General features: G+C 31.3%; 2 protein-coding genes across 3 annotated transcripts; one reads left to right on the forward strand and one right to left on the reverse strand.

The window, feature by feature from the left end:
- The first annotated feature begins 3,998 nt into the window (after positions 1-3,998).
- LOC109812429 (F-box protein At2g39490) lies at positions 3,999-5,680 on the forward strand. The gene is made up of 3 exons (XM_020376390.3): positions 3,999-4,816; positions 5,097-5,249; positions 5,341-5,680. Exons 1-3 carry the CDS (start codon positions 4,016-4,018, stop codon positions 5,560-5,562), a joined length of 1,176 nt encoding a protein of 391 aa, XP_020231979.2. The 5' UTR covers positions 3,999-4,015; the 3' UTR covers positions 5,563-5,680.
- A 1,960-nt stretch (positions 5,681-7,640) lies between these two features.
- Positions 7,641-17,147, reverse strand: LOC109812376 (disease resistance protein RPP13). 2 transcript variants are annotated; one of them, XM_083073165.1, is made up of 3 exons: positions 16,909-17,022; positions 12,321-13,530; positions 9,342-12,238 (listed from the first exon to the last, which is right to left on the reverse strand). In XM_083073165.1, the coding sequence occupies exon 3, from the start codon at positions 12,145-12,147 to the stop codon at positions 9,511-9,513; it is 2,637 nt and encodes an 878-aa protein (XP_082929291.1). In that variant the 5' UTR covers positions 12,148-12,238; positions 12,321-13,530; positions 16,909-17,022; the 3' UTR covers positions 9,342-9,510. The 2 variants fall into 2 exon arrangements, 1 of the variants encoding a protein (XP_082929291.1); XR_014433428.1 differs by lacking the exons at positions 9,342-12,238; positions 12,321-13,530 and adding an exon at positions 7,641-8,848 and having other exon boundaries at positions 16,909-17,147.
- Positions 17,148-17,500: the final 353 nt, after the last annotated feature.

Raw genomic sequence — 17,500 nt, forward strand, 5'->3', positions numbered from 1 at the left:
AATAAATGTTTACCATTTCTAATATCTTTTGACTTTTGAGTTGATGTATAATCAACTTTTAAGAGTAATACTAATACATATTTGAAGTAAGTTATAAATTTTCACAAAATTTGTAATATTCTTGAAACAGTAAATGCTTTGTTGGGACAATTTTGTAAATGTAGACGAGAGATATCAAATTATGTAAATATTGCGTCTATTATTTTATTTATTGGTATATGTATATCATTACTCTTTACTATTTAATTGTATTTCAAATATAATTATTTCCTGAAAAAAGTTTTATAAATAAAAAAAATTAAAATAAAATTTTACAATTATAATTAAAAATCTTATATATTGTTTTGACTTATTTTTTTATTAAAATAATCCACGTTTTATTAAATAGATCAACTTAAATGTACTATCTCCGTTGTTATATGGAGATCATTTTTAATTTATTATTTGTTCATTCTTATATAATTACTTTTGGCTTAATTACACTTTTGGTCCTCCTAATTAAGTGTAGGAGTAATTTTGGTCCTCATAATTTGAATTGCTTAATTTTAGTCTATAAATTTAAATAATAGGCAATTTTAGTCCCACAAACAATTTACCATCTAAAATTTAACGGACATTAATGATATGAATTTTATGCTAAATAAGTATTATATATTATTTAATTTCTTTTCTGTTTGTAGTTCAGGTTGTGTGTTAATGTTGTAACTGGAACGGCTCGTTTTCCAAGCAGAACGGGCCGTTCTGCTTGCACGCATAGTCTGTTAATTTTGAAACTGAAACGTCCAAGAAGAACGGCCCGTTTTGATCCATTCGTCATGTGTGTATTTTTGCATACGGAACGGCCCGTTCTCATTTTAGAACGGGCCGTTCTGCAAGTGCTGCAAGGAGAACGGGCCGTTCTGGATCCAGTTTTACACCATGCTCAGATCCAAAACGAAAAAAAAATTTAAAATTCACATCATTGATGTCTGTTAAATTTTGGATGGTAAATTGTTTGTGGGACTAAAATTGCCCATTATTTAAATTTATGGATCAAAATTAAGCAATTCAAATTATGAGGACCAAAATTACTCCTACACTAAATTAGGAGGACCAAAAGTGCAATTAAGCCATTACTTTTTCTTAAAATATCTTTGATTAAATAAGAGTTCTTTTAGGAAAAAAAAATACCGAAAAATAATTAGATAATTATTTCTCTCTCATTAATATCGGAAAAGATATGTAGACATAATTTTGGGACATTTCACTCGTCTACTTTTGCTTTAAATATAGAAATTAATGGGGTAAAAAAATATTTTCCTCTCTTCAAAAATAATAAGTTAATTTTTAAAAAAATTCAAATTATTAATAAATTTGACTAACAAAATTAATCATTTTTTTTAAATTAATGATTATTAACTGTCATATAAATTTTTGTATACCATCAACTATCATTTTTAAGGACCACTAGGGTTAGCTTAGTGGTCGGGTTGGGAGGAGTTAGGATATTTAGAAGCATGAGAACCTAGGTTCAATCTTCATTGCGATCATCTTTGTAATCTTTCCTATCTTTACAAAAAAAAAAAAAAAACTATCATTTTTAAGGTAAATTTGTAAAAATCAATAAATTTATCATAAATAGTTATTTGTCATAAATAATTTTATTTTATTTATCACATTTGTCATAAATAATTAGTTTGTATGTAGATTTTTTTAAAATATATAAATTTATTGATATACTATGGATCAAACGATACTCCATGTTTCAGTTTGACTTAACAAAAATGATGAATCTTCAAATTTAGGCATTTAGCTACACGTCGCTTTGGATGGGTTGAACAGAGGATGTACCTAAGTTTCAATTGGACGTGATGTCATTGAAGGGGATGCGTCCTATCACATTAAGATGAAAATTTTATCATATCTGTCTTATAGATTTTTAAAATTTTGATGAACATCATTCATTTATGGTTTATATATAATTTTTATATGATCTCATCATGTATTTTTTTTTATATAATTTTATTATGTAAAATTTGACATGAAAATTATCGAAGTTTGTTATTCGTCCATGTGGTATATGAGTGAAAATGATACACGTTCTCACATTACTATAAAACTTTTATTTCATTATTATTAAGCAAATCAAGTATCTTTTTTATTGATTTTTTTATAATAATTATATTAATAAGATCAACCTAATCATAAGGTTAAAATTTAAGTTTTAGGTCTATTAAAAATAATTAATTTTTATAAATTAAAAAAGAATCAAAAGATGCCATAAATCAATAAAATAATTTAATATATACCTTTTGAATTTAAAGATAAAAAAATTTTTTCAAAATTTATTTCAAATCTCATTTATTGTTGAGCCAAAATCGATTTTAATTAATTGTGTAAAAAGGAAATTATATATATATATATATATATATATATATATATATATATATATATATATTTGATAAGCAAACAAGATTTAAATTATTGGGAGTACAAGGGATACTCCAACCCGTTACAAAGAGTTCAAAATCAAAGCAAAAATTATGAGATACACAAATGTGGGTTATAATACCAACTAATGTAACTAAAAGAACAACCGGAGACAGAACTAGTAATCCACCTCCATACATAATCATACATAATCACTAAATCAAATTTTATGATTTATATGGATAGGATGCATGAGAATTTATATTCAATTCTCAATATGGTCTTGTAATATTTTTTCAATCTCATTTAATGTGAGAATCAAAGTTGGAATTAGTTGATAGTTCAAACCATCAAATATCTATGGTCCTAATTAATTGTTATATATCATATATTTAAATTTTTTAATTTACAAGAAAAATTTAATAATATAATTTTATTTCATTAGGTTGATCTCATTATAGTCACAATTTTCCCACACTCAAGCGTTATGTTTTTCATTATTGATTTTGAATTGTTTGATTAAGTTTATATAATTTATAAGAATTTAATTATCCAACTTTTATAATACTAAAAAAAATCATAAAGAGAGTGAGGGAAGGAAAATATGATTTGTGAATTGTGATCCACACTTTTCAAGTGTGAAGTGATGGGCAACAATTACGGCATTAAACGGCAGATGTGAATTGCATTTCACAAGAAACTAAACTGCAAGAGAAGCACGAAAGCCTCATAGTCCATTCCTTCCATCACCAAAATTGTTACTATATTGACCTCAACATTTGTACCTTTACTACGCCCACATAACTAAAATGTGATGGGTCGGTCCATTATCCATAGCTACAAGCTTTGTGTTAATTTAAATCAATCAACAATTAAGAAACCTTCACTTGTTCAAACATCTCTAGCTAGATTATTATACTAATTTAAATCACGAGTTTAATTTTAACAAGACTTTGCCCAATTTTACAAGCTACTACTTATTTAAAAAAGTCACCCAAATACATTTACAAATGTTGTCCCCCCTTTTGACCATGTGCATGTGTCGTCATAATGAAAGAAGAGTCCAATATTAATCCCACGGCTAAGGATCTATGTCTGTCTTTTGTAGATATATAAAATTTAAATTAAAAAAATGTTCTTCTCTTAAACTTTCAAGAGAGAATTCTTATGTTTGATGAAGAATATTTCTTAATAATAAATGACTATAACTTAATTAGTGTTTTAAGTTAGAGTTAAGACTTGTCCAACCATCAGGTTAATAAAGTCTCTTCTAAAAAAAAAATATATTCACATTAATATTTATATATTTTTTATTAGACCCATAATTTCTGTTATTTATAAAAAAAATTATTTATTAATTTAAATTAATAAAAATATCTCATAATCGACTATATTAAAGACTCTCTTCTTACATGTATTTTTATTATCTAAATATATTGATTATTTCTAAAATAAGTCAAAAAGTTATTATCATTCTAAGATTTGCTTTATATATTATTTAAAATATAAAAAAAAAAAATCCACGTGAATTTTAAAGTTATATATATATATCATTGTTATCATAGTCTCAAAAAACCATATGATTCATATTGAAACAGCAAATTCCATGGGAAAAGACATGTTGAGTAATTTACCTGATGAAATTCTGGGTCGCATAGTTTCTTTTCTACCAAATGAATCAGCACTAGAAACCAGCCTCCTTTCCACTAGATGGAGAGATCTATGGAATGAAGTTCTTGTCAGGCATGGAACTGAAGAGGATATCATAGGTGTTGTTGCTGGCTTCATGACACGTTTTGAGGAGGTTGATCCATTGAAGCATCCCAGAAAACTTCAATTTCACTTTGCTGAAGAGGGTGTAGTCTCAGCAACTGTTGCAAATAATAATAAGCTCATGCTTGAATTCTCACCTTGGAAGGAAGAGCTTCAAATGGGGTACTATGAGTTGGTGTTCAACCTAAGTAAGCAACAAAACATAACCACCTACCAATCTTTTCCCTTCACTTTCTCAGTCAAAACCCTCTATTTGAAATCAGTGAGCTCTTTCACAAGTGAGGTAGCTACCTCAATCATTTCAAATTTGGATCATCTTGAGAATTTGGTGATCATTCACTGCAAAGGGTTGCAAACTTTGAGTATTGACTCCACTTCTGAGCTTCACAAGTTAACCATCCTGGATTGCTTGGAGTTGAAGTCTCTCCATCTCAAAACTTCTAAACTCAAGTCTTTTCGGTATCGTGGGCCTCTCCCTTTGATTAGGCCGGAATATCATTTCAACCTGAGTGATGCCATGCTTGATTTCAGACTAGGATTCAGCTGCAGTGGTTTAAAGACCAAGGATTTTGATGCAACCCTATTGACAATAAAGAACTCTGAAGTTCTTACTCTTTGTAGATGGACTTTTGAGGTATGACATCGTAGTTTAACTGCATTATTGTTGATACATTGAGAAATTGTAACATGGGCTGAACCTAGTACTTCTATGCACATTTCTATCACCTGGCCAATGCTTGTGACTATATAATATGTTGTGATATAGTTAGCAGATAATCATAGATCTCAATATATCAGATTTAGCCTTTGGTCATAGACTCATAGATAAATGCTTATGTTTATGACTTGACGATGAGAAGCATGTTCAAGATGTCTCAATTTCTGTTATGCTACCAAAAGGTTTTCTTTTTCAGGAATTAATATGGCCTTCGATTTCTCCTCTATCTGGGAGCTTCAGATTCTACAAATTAAGAGAGTTATGGTGGATTGACAACTATGAATACAACATGGATGCCTTATTCTTCTTCTTGAAATTATGCCCTTCCTTGGAGCAACTTTTTGTGACTGTAGGTTTTCTCCTTGGGGAATAATTTAACCTTTTGTTCTGCTTTAGTTTTTAAGTCTTCTGACATAAATTTTTCACCAATTGATGCGCAGATTGATCCTGAAAGCTATTCAGCTGGAAGGTCCAATTCATGCTCAATGAAAGGGACTAAATGTACGGAACTGGAAAATCTTAAACTCATAAAATTTATGGGGTTTACAAGTCGAAAAGATGAAATCTCATTGGCAAAATGTTTAATTCATTTGATCAAGGGAAAGCCTCCAAACATAAAGAGTTCGGATGGGAGTTGCTTGGATGCCATGTTTGTGCAGTGAGTTTTACATAATCACAGCAAACAAAGACTTTCTGCAAGTATGACAGAAAGGAATGAACAATTCATGTACTAAGCATGCATTCAAGGTATTATTACAAATACATTTGTTTCTTGTCTCCTACTGGTTCTTTTAGTGGTCTTGAAGCAAGGGTATTTGTGGATAAAATTTATTCAAATTTGAAGAATAAAAACCAACTGATAATCTAATCTTTTTTTTTTTTTAATGATGTCATCTAATTGATTTGATTCAAAATATATTTTGATCAAATTCAATTTAATTGAAATTAAATCATTCTTTTACATTTTTTTATATTTGTTTTATAAAATTCCACATCCAAGTGATAAAATTAACTTAACTTTAGGGTATAATAAGAAAGTTGCTAAATAAATATAGATAATTACAAGTTTTTAGGCAGAATATTATTTCAAAAATGTATTTATAATTTTGTGTTTATGTTGGCTTGGATCTAAAAGCTAATCCAATGCAATTATTCTGTCTTTACTTATATATAGGTTTCCAATTTTGTTTTCAAGTCTGTTTATTAGTAGGCTTCAATTAGATTTGATTAGTTTTAAACACTTGTTTTGAAGTCCACAAAGAAAGTCTTGCAGGCATTAAATGTGCTTCCTAATATGGATAAGGAAGTGAATAATTACAAGATGAATAGTGCACTCGTTGAAATGTGTCTGATTCTGGTGTTGCAATGAACAGTTATAATCGAATAGCTAAGAGTCGGTTTTAACTACACAGCAAAGAAGAATATAAAGGAAGAAAAAAGCGGAACTTTACATTAAACTGATTTACATTTATATTTATACAACAAAAATATTTCAAAAGTTAATTTGTGACAATTTAATAATAATATTATTCTAATTTGGAAAATGCACGGGAGGTAATTTAACTACATGTCAGAACATTCAAATAATATTAGTAGTATTTTGTCTTTAAAGTCTTTGCATGACAATCAATTTCAAGTTTGAAAGGCTAAAACTTAAGACGATATACTCTTTGAATATATCATATCAATATAAAAGTTATATTTTAATTTTTACTTAAAGACAGTTTTATAAATAAAGTTAATTTTAATTAAAATTTCACTTAAAATGACGTTAGTTATGATCAACCATTCAACCGCACATGGGGCACCAACCACCATGGCAACAACCACCTAACCCTACACGATTATTAATCCAAAAACTTCTATGGTTCTAAAAGGAGAAGCTCTTTTGGCTTCATTAGCAAATTCTATTTTTGTCTCATTTTTATAGTGACTAACCGTTAGTCACTAGAGAAAAAACAAATAAATAATTGTTAAAAATTATGATAAGACGTGGTAATATTATTATAAATTTTCATTTTGAATTCTTTAGTTTGTGAGTTGAGGAAATTTATTGGCATTGTTTTCAAAATCATAAAGAAATTTATTGGATTGGTAGCAATATCAGTGCCAGTACCAATTTTAGGCGAAGGGCATGGAATGAAGCCCGTGACATAGCCTTCCAAGTTGTTGGCTTTCAGCAAGTGCATGATTTGTTTGAACCATGTGGGATAGTTGTTTGCACATAGTTTGATGGAAAGATTGGATGCAAAATTGAATTCAACTAGAGGGCTGGTGGAATTATGGAAGGCCACTGGGATCGGAAGAAAAAAATTGTTAAACTCAGACTCTTGATACCATATAGGATGATAGAATTTGAATAGAATTTTTCATATCAAAAACTGAGAGTTACATTTCACTATATAGAATACAAGAGATGATTTTAAACTCAGTATATAATAAGATAAGAAATAGAATAAATTTAAACTAAGATAAGATAAGAAACAGAATAAATGAGAACTTGATTCTGTTATTCTGTTATAAGTCCAACAAGATGATTTTGTTTATTGATGCTTGTGTCATGTGTGAGGAGAGGGAAAACTACTTCCACCTTTATTATTTAGGAAAATTATATGGTACCCATTAAATTGTGAGTTACCGAAACAGTCATCTAATTTTTTTTATTTATTGTAATTACTTATTTTTATTTTGATGTTAATTTAATATTTTTAATAATTTATCTTTATAAAAAAAATTATATTTTTATATATTTTTTTTAATTTTTATCTTAATGTATCATCTATTATAATCAAATAGTTTAATATTAATATTTTGTTAATACATTTTAGTTTTTGTTTGGTGTTATTTTTTTAAATTTATAGTATAAATTAATTTTTCAGTTGTATTATTTATTATTTTTCTTTTTTATTTTAATGTTTTTATAGTATTATTATAATTTTTGTTTTTATTTTTTTAATTCTATCACATATAAACAAAATTTGTTATGAAAATTGACTTTTTGATTTTTTTTTTTGAATTAATCTTTTTGATTGATTCATCTTATACAAATTTTTAATTTAAAATTTATGTTATTTTGAATTTATTTTTAAAAATTTATTTTTTTATCTAATTTGAGATACGAAAATCCTTCAATCTTCATAAGTACCATAGCAGTTTCCTATTATTTATTAGACTTTCAGTAAAATTTTATTTTTATTTACTTATCATTTTTAAATTTTAAGATAATATTAATTAATATGTTATTAAGTATATTCTTACATTTTATTTAACTTTTAATTAATTTATACATGATAATTAATATACATTTATTATAAAATAAAAATGAAACAAAATATTATTAAAAAAAACATCAAAATTATTTTATGAAAAAAAAACTGATTAAATTTCTTGATTTATAGAAAACATCCTTAAATAATTTTTTATAAAGAAACAGGGACAGTACTAACCAATCACTATAAGATATATATTTAAAATTTTGATTTAAGAAAAATTAAAAATAGAGGTAGAACTAACCAATGTACAACATAGAGTCTGTACATGAATGAAGCAGTGTTTGAATTCAGAGTTAATCTAATTGTTGGTATGATTGCGAGGATGGATGACGATCTTACAGTCATTCTTCACCTCCAAATTTTGGAGACTTTGTGCCAATTGTGTAGATGGCCACGAAACATTGACTTGGCGTAATGTGGTCAACGACCACAGGTTTTCCGGAAGCTCAGTCCAATGTTTCTAGATTCCATAGCTTGCATATTGAACCCGGAATAGTTTCCAGATTGGGTGAGTTTATTCTCAAGTACCTTAGATGGATGAGGTTCTTGAAATCCTTGTGAAGCGAGTTAACATTCATTGGTCCTAGATCCAGCTTGAAGCTCTTCAGAAGCCATTTCCAGTTCCCCTTGGAGTTGTTGAGGAAGACGTTCATGAACATGAGCTCCCTGTTTTCTTCTGTTATACCCAAATAATAAATACACACATTTTTTTTAATGTTTACTACCACCATCCCCTGCATCTGCTAGGTATTTATGTTCTTTTATGGAAATTGTTTAATCTTATAATTTATGTTTACTCTGTGACTTAAAAACTAATACACTGTTATGTTAGAGCTAGACAATAATGAGCTTCATGTAAAAGTAGATACTAAATAACATAAATATCATTAATATAATCCTTGTTACAATAATTGTTCGAAAATTTTACAAAAAAAAATTAATTGAACTGTGATGTCATGCATATCGTACTTTATGATATTATATTTCTTAGTAGTATATTATAAGTAATACAGTGGAAAGTCGAAGTATTATATATCTAAACTAAACTAAAAAAGCTATCCACTGCTTAACTTTAAATTCATCTTAAAGTAATTTATTTATATCAAATTCAGCATGCATATACGTAGGGCCAACATATGATAATCTATATCAGTTGGTAGATAAATAGATTAAAAAAGTGTAAATGATAGAAAAAGTCAATTTGGAAGAGTGACATCTCATTGTTATCAATGTAACACAGAGGACAATGAATAACGAATAACTATATACTCTTAGATTCTATAATTGTGGCAATGGCCCCTATTTTGAATTAGATATGGAGAGAACCTAAGAGTGTGTTCAATGGCCAAGAGGGAGGGGATAGAGTAGGAGCTTACACCCATTCTTGACCACCAACTTTTGGAGGCTTTTTGCCAATTCTGTACAGGGCCACAAAACCTGCACTTCCCTCAAGGTAGCCATAGACCAGAGTTCTTTTGGAAGTTCAGTCAAGGATTTGCAGCTTGTGAGGACTAAACGTCGAAGACGTGGCATGGAACCTCTGTCTACTCTCCACCTTTTGACCTTGATGGTCAACATCTCAAACACTTGAAGCTGTAGGAACCCTCCCGTGGCACAGTGCAGGTCAAAACTAGTATCGTTTGTCTGCGACGACAGCTTCAGAACCTGGAGGTTGGGAAGCTTTCCTAGTGTATGCAAAGCACTGGAGTTGAAGAAACCAAACTTTGTGAGGGATATCTTGGTGATGTTTGACGGAAACACGTTCGCATTTTGCGGAATATCCGTAGTGCCAATCACTTTTAGCTTGTGGAGATGGCTTAGGCGGTGGAGACTCTGTAACTGGATATGAGCATTGCACTTGTCACGACTTTGTAAACCCAGTTTTGTCAACCTGGGGAATCTACGAGTATCCAACAAGGATGCTGTGCGTGGATGAAGAGCCACGGTAGAGAGGGTTTGGAGATTCGGCATGGTTTTACTTTGATCCGATGGCATCTCTGGGAGACCCACGGGTCCAAACATTAGAAGATGCCTTAGATGCTTAAGTTGCCACAATTCACTAGGAAAGGATTTTATAGGCGAACCCCTTAAATCCAGGGTTTCTAGATTCCACAACCTGCAGATAGAAGCCGGAATAGTTTCGAGGTTATATGAGCATATTCTCAAGTACCTTAGATGAGTCAGATTCCCCAAATCACCGGGTATTGAGTTAACATTCATTCGTCCTAGATCCAACACGCGAGCGAGCTTGAAGCTCTTGAGAAGCCAAGTCCAGTGGCTTGCTTTAACCTTGTATACGTCTTGTCCGAAGCATAAGAGGGAACGCGTGCCCGAGATGCAGGAATCAGATAGGGTGGTAGTGGTTGAAGAGAAATGAAATAGTGTACCGTGGAGGGACAACCTACGGGGACAACTGTTGTGGGCTTGAAAATCCATCGCTCCGCTAACCTCAAAAAACTTGTCATCCCTGCTCTCGGAGATGCAAAGGTCGCGAAGAAGATCGTGAATCTGACATGTTTTGACAGCCCCGTCATTGCTCCTGCTTACTACTTGGACCAAGCTTCGATCCACTAGCTCTTCCAAGTACTCTTCCGCAATATATTCTGGCTCTGGAACGTTTGGGGTTGTGGAAGTTTCTTGTATTAAGAAGCCTTCAGATATCCACAACCGAGTCAATTGTTTAACCGATATCACATAGTCTTCAGGGTAGATGCCAAAATATAGAAAGCAGGGCTTTAACCTTGCAGGCAAGTTGTCGTAGCTGAGTTTCAGTATATCCTTCAGTGTGTTGTCCCTCCCAAGATGCCAATTCACACGGTCCTTGATTCTAGACCATTCCCCCGGTGACTTGTTCTTTTTTGCTAGAATCCCCGCCATGACGATGATGGCAAGTGGCAAGCCATCACAGCTTTCAGCGATCTCTTTTCCCAGAGGCTCTAAATCGGGAGGACACTCTTCTCCGAGGAACACCTTCTTGGAAAGTAGCTCCCAACTTTGTTCTTTGTCGAGGAAGGGAAGGGTGTAGGGAGAAGCTGAACTTGTGCGAGAAGCCGTAGCCACCTCAGCCAAACGACTAGTTATCAATATTCTGCTCCCGGTGCAGTCATCAGGAAATGCACCCTTAATCTCATGCCACACTTGGGTTTGCCAAATGTCATCCACCACTACCAAGTACTTGCTTTTGTTCAAGCATTCTCGCACCTTTATCATCAGCTCTTCCTCACTTGTCTCTTTAGCTTTGAAGAACAAATCATTGTATCTAGAGGTGGACAACAAACACTTGAGCAGGCTTAGGAAAAACTCCCTGGGTCGGTAATCATTAGAGACATAACCCCAGGCGCGACAAGGAAACATAGTCTTGACCCTGTAGTCGTAGTATACTTTCTTGGCAAGGGTGGTTTTTCCTAAGCCACCCATGCCGATGATGGAAACAACGTCAAGGCGTGAACCCTTTGCCATAAGTTGGTCAATTACAAACCTGGAATCATGCTCAAACCCCACAACCTCTTCTTCCTCCACGTCCCTCCTCCGCTTGCGTATGCGCTCGGCTTCTTCTACGCTTTCTCTCCTTCCACCTTCAATCCCGTATTTCTCTTGGTTGTCGAAGATCTTGTCGACGGTGGTTTTGATTCTCCCTATCTTGACGGCCACGTCGTGAAGCATGCGCGCGTTGGGTACAGAGCGGACAACGGCTCTTTCCACCATGGTCCTCCTTCCCTGTTTGATCATGTGGGCGATGTAAGTGTCGATGACGTCTTCCGCTTCGTGGGCCACGTCTCTGATTTGGCTGACCACTTCCGCCACCAGGTCGTGCTCTTTCCGCTTCCCTTGGGAGTTGTTGAGGAACAGGATCATGAACTTTAGCTCCCCGCGCAACCACGTCACTTCATCCTGCAACCCGCCCAGCAGCTTCGCTTCCTTCTCTAGCAGCCTCGTCAACTTCTCTATCAGGAACACCACTATCGCATCTGCCATTTCTCTTCAACTTAATTAAAGAGTGCAGTTTGGAATGGCACTGGCAGCGTCTTCTCCTCTATTCAGTATTCATATACCAACATCCCTCACACTAGTCCACCAAGGACCAAGTCAACTCCTCAGTCGTCGAGAAATTGTAAAAACTAAGATATTCTTGTTAGTTTAATGTTTACCTCAATTTCTTGTCGGAGACTGGTCATTGGGAAAGGTGGAACCACTCATACCTGATCCACTCGCATCATTTGGTCTATATTGAAAAATTATAATCTTTTTTTTTGTAACATAATCAAACAAAAGCAGGAAAGAAAAATTACAATATTAGAAATAGAAATCTCGTAGCATGGGCCATGATTATAAGAAATATCCCAGCAGGGAAGTCTCTAAAGTGACTCACTCACTATTAGTATGGAGGCTAAATTTTGCCAAAAAATTTGCACATTAATTTCTTTTGTGTAGAGAATGAATGATCTGATCTCTCCAATCTTCGTGTAAAAAATTCTGGATGTTTCTTTCAATGGTGGCACATAAATGAAAAGAGAACAAAGATTCTGAAACAAATGTAAAGCATGAAGTGAATCGGTCATATACAAAACATTATTATAATGAAGATTCCAAGCTAATTGCAGCCCATGTACAATAACCTTGAGGATATTTACTCATCCTAAACCTCCATAGAAACTCATAATCCAACCATCGGCTGAGTTTCTAAGCAAACCCCCATATCCTGTTAGGCCAAAGGTTCCTTGATGACTGTCATCCACATGAATGGAAATATGTCCTTCATGCGACTGTGGACAAGTCACCCAACGTTTAGGTAATAGATTATTTCATAGATAAACCTGTGTTAGAACACTTGGAGGTTTCTACCCTTCCAAATTTGCCATAAATAATAGGAATAATAAGACCTTTGTCTCAAATTGTAACTCTTAGCCATTCTAACCAGTCGACGCCTAACTGAAGCAGTGTAGGCACAATGAGATGTAGCGAATTCTATATTCAATATCTATTGTTGTAGTGCCAAAAAAATATGTTGCGGAGTCCCATCCCTTATTGCACACAAAGAGCACATTGTTGATGTGGTAATGTGCCACTGTACGAGCATCTCCCTTCTAGGCAAAGTGTCTTGGCTAAGATGAGTTTTATATTTTCTACAAGTTGACATTACTAAATCCAAGACCATGAATCACTGTTGTTCAAAGGTGATCCATTCTACTGCAACCACTTATAACTCAAAGAGGCTAAGTAGATGCTTGATAGATCACCCTTCCAAACCATGATATTTGAAGCTAGTGAGCTTATAATTATGGATACTGTCTCGTGGGGCATGTGGTAGATTGGTGTACAATTGATCCAATCAACAGTGATTGTCGCAAAAAAAACATCCTGCACATTCACATGAATGTCATTTATATGGACAAAAGGAACCTCTCCGTGGATGGAAGTGTTTGATAACCAAGGGTCAAGCCAAAAATTGCTTTCCCCGTTACCCAATTTGAGCATGAAACCTTGTTTAAGATTGAAATACGCATGCTTCAACAATAGGACATTAAAAGAACCTAAGACTTGATCAATGTTGTCACTTGGGTACTTAGATGTGATCAACTACACCCAAGGCTTATGTTGATTATGCAGAATCTCCTAAATAAGTTTGCCTTAGAGAACAAATGAATGTCGTCTACAAAGAAGAAGTGCAAGAATTTGGGTCCTTCACTAACAATAAAGATAGGTTGATTCATCATTGTGAAACTATTTTAAAATCTAATTACATAAATAAGATTGTTCTGAAAATATTTATACCCTTAGAGCTATTTACTATAGAGATTATATGAGTCATGACGACTTCAGTGTTACGTATTAATTTTTTTAAATAATAGCTTGAATTTAATCATGTGAAAATTATTATAGTCGATAACAACTTTAATAATGATGCTATCAGTTGTTCTAACTTGTCAAACGGCTCAATTTAAAAATATATATATATAGAAAATAAATAATTTTAATGTATTTATTTTAAGAGTGGATCATTTAAAATATTTTTATAATTTGCAAAAAAAAAATAAGATTTCTTAAAATTAACACATAACAACTCACTAATAACCAAAATAAAATACAAGCATCTTTTTAAAAAAATTTAACATAAAAAAATTCAATATTAAAAAAAATTGGGTTACTAATAAGTTGTTATGACTCATAATGTCCCATTGTGACAAAAAAGTCTTTAAAAAAAAATAAACATGAAAAAATAAAAATATTTCAATTTAAAAAAAAGTTTTTAAAATATTTAATAATTTGTTAACTTTCTTATTCCAGTTCAAATAAAAATAAAAAAAAATTAACCTATATTCAATGGGAACAGTAATATATATGAGTAGTAGTACAATATTATTAGCAAGAAGAAAAAAAGGAGAAGACATGAGCATAGAAAAAAAAATGAAAAACTTACTTAGCAATTCCTGAAGCATTTGAAAAGTCATTTCAAACAATCCTCTAAAATCTGATGAGTTTGGATGAGATTGTTTTATGAATTTGGTATTTATAGATACCACTAAAAAGACCTTCAAAATCCCTCTAATAAAACAATCCTTTAAAATCCCTATATTTTTTAATACCAATGAATTATTTTTAAGTTGTAAAAAGTCTCAAATAAATACCAATAAATTTTAATAGATTTTTTAAAAAATCTTGAAAATCCAGATTGAATAACACTGGATTGTTTTTAAGTGACATAAAATCTTGATCGAATACCAACAAATTTTTTTATTAAAAAAAAAAGTCTTTTAAAATTCTATAAAATCCGAAACCAATAAACCCCTTAGTTAAAATTGTTGTTTTACTAGTGATTTGTTTTGTTTAGATTAAAAGTGAAATAAAGATAAAAGAAATAAGAAAAAAAAAACATGCCAAAAATAAAAGAGAAATACAAAAATATATATATATATATATATATATATATATATATATATATATATATATATATATATATATATATATATATATGTGTGTGTACTTTTAAATAGATAAAAAATAGGAGGGAAAAGAGTAGAAAAATTTATCTTTTTGTTTAAATGAATAAAAAAAATGAAAATATTAAAAAATGATATTTTTTAAAACTGTATTATTTTTTATTAAAATATAGTTCATAAATGACTTTTCGGAATAGTATATGCTTATTTTAAAAAATTATTTACAGAACTATGTTTTAATATTAAAAAAAAAATACACGGTATAAAAAATCATTTCTCAAGATAGTATATATTTATTTCAAAAGAATTTTCATTATCATTACTAGTAAGAAAAAAAGGTACTACAAACTTTCCTTCAAAAAGAGAAAAAAATAATAAATTTATCTTAATAATTTGTACTGTTATTAAAAGTTATATATAATTATTAAATATAAAATAATAAATAAATAAATAAAATATTAAATGAGAAATCTCTTTAATTATTAGTATATAGACATAGATTTATTAGTATAAACATTTTTGTTTTTATAGAGGAAGGGAAAAGTAGAGTGAAATGGATATATAGTGGATTTTGGAACATAGTCCTCGAGACATTGAAAATAAAATACTGGGATATTCAAGAAAAAAAAATACTAATTGTATCATCTTAGATATATTATCCCAAATATAATCTAAGATGGATCTATTGAGATTGGTTTACCGAGACATTATGAACAAACTCTTTCACCTTTTAGGCTTGAAACTGGTATGTAAGTATATCATCATAAACATATCATCTCAAATATAATTTGAGATAAACTCATTGAAGTTGATTTATTGAGATGTTATGAACAAATCCTTTCGCCTTTCATGGTCGAAATTGATAGACAAATGTATCATCCTAGATATAATCAAAGATAGACACACCGAGATGGATCTATAGATAAAGATTATTTGTATATTATTTTGATACCAAAAAATATAGACCAAATTTTATATAAAGTAAAGATAATATATCAAGATATAATACTTAAATTATTTTATCAAATCTTAAAATTTTTGAGACCTATAAACCCATGAGAAATCAACTAAAAATGTTCCAACCTTACAATATGGATGGAAAAATTATACATTTAAATACTTTGATTTTAGTTAAGTGATTAGATAAAATCCTAGATGTTTTCAAGACTGGAGCATTGATTATAAAATGTCTAAGGTAGATGATAAACACACCTCCACTCTCGTATAAACACACCTCCTTTTTAAAAAAAATATATATAAAATGTCTAAATTATCCTTAAAAAAAATGAAATTCCTAAATTTATACCCTCTTCCCCGCACCCCACACCCCCCTTCCCCGCACCCCACCCCACACCTGAGGCAAAATGGCTTAATTCAAGCTATGCCTGAAGATCTAGCCTGAAAGCAGAATCAGACGAGATCTGCAAGCTGAGACTTTGATTAACAAAACTAATAACAATAAATCTGTGTTGTTCATGCAACGAGTAAAATCCCTTAAACATATGCCACACGCATTGACAAAAACTAATTACAAAAAAAAAAATTAAAATAGCAAAAGCAAATCAATCTGGTTGTAGGCTAAACAGGGAAACCCCAGAAATTTTTTTTAAAAAAATGCCAAAATCATTTCAACGATCAAATTATAGTCAGAGGACATCCAAATTGAGTAGCATCGCATCTAAATCAGATCAACATTGATTAAAAAATATTTGCTATGAAAATCCGAGCAGGGATTTCTCTAGATCGTAAAATTATAGCGTCGGAAATTAATCGAGGAACGAGGGATTGATTAAAATACCTTAAGGTACTTGAGTTTAATGCTTCCATAAACAATGCCAAAGGAGAAAGCAGAAGGCCGAGCGACCTTTTTAGAGAAAGAGAAAGGGGGTGTGGAGTGTGGGGTGCGGGGAAGGGGGGTGTGGAGTGCGGGGAGAGAGGGTGTAAATTTAGGAATTTTATTTTTTTAAGGGTAATTTAGACATTTTATATATTTTTTTTCAAAAAAGGGGTGTGTTTATACGAGAGTGGAGGTGTGTTTATCATCTGCCAATGTCTAATTATCAAAAGCCCTAAAATAAGCCCAATGATGTTATCGTTGTTTTTTTGTCTTGGGTCAAAAATTTGAAACCCATTTTCCACTTTCAAACCCGTATGCATTAGGCTGCTGGATAGAAGCCCAGTTCGTTTTCATTACGATGCTGAACTTGGAGGCTAGTTCTTCATACAACTGGGCTCGGCCTAGCCTCTATTAATTCTGTTCCTCTTTTTTTTTTTTTTTTTTTTTTTAATTTGTTTGTTGGATCTCATTATTTGTTATCTATAGTAGTATATAAAAGTAATTTATTATTTTTACGTACATAATTTTAAAAATATTTTTATCCTTTATTGAT

This window comes from Cajanus cajan, chromosome 4 (assembly GCF_000230855.2).
Source record: "Cajanus cajan strain Asha chromosome 4, NIPB_CcT2T_4, whole genome shotgun sequence".
In the NCBI taxonomy this organism is placed as follows: Eukaryota; Viridiplantae; Streptophyta; class Magnoliopsida; order Fabales; family Fabaceae; genus Cajanus; species Cajanus cajan.

What these genes read in the sequence shown, in the direction of transcription:
- LOC109812429 (XM_020376390.3), top strand. Translation starts at nt 4,016, where the DNA reads ATGGGAAAAGACATGTTGAGTAATTTACCTGATGAAATTCTGGGTCGC. An exon ending in TTTGTAGATGGACTTTTGAG is followed by an intron (nt 4,817 to 5,096) that starts GTATGACATCGT and finishes TTTCTTTTTCAG; the next exon opens with GAATTAATATGGCCTTCGAT. An exon ending in TGGAGCAACTTTTTGTGACT is followed by an intron (nt 5,250 to 5,340) that starts GTAGGTTTTCTC and finishes ATTGATGCGCAG; the next exon opens with ATTGATCCTGAAAGCTATTC.
- LOC109812376 (XM_083073165.1), bottom strand. Translation starts at nt 12,147, where the DNA reads ATGGCAGATGCGATAGTGGTGTTCCTGATAGAGAAGTTGACGAGGCTG.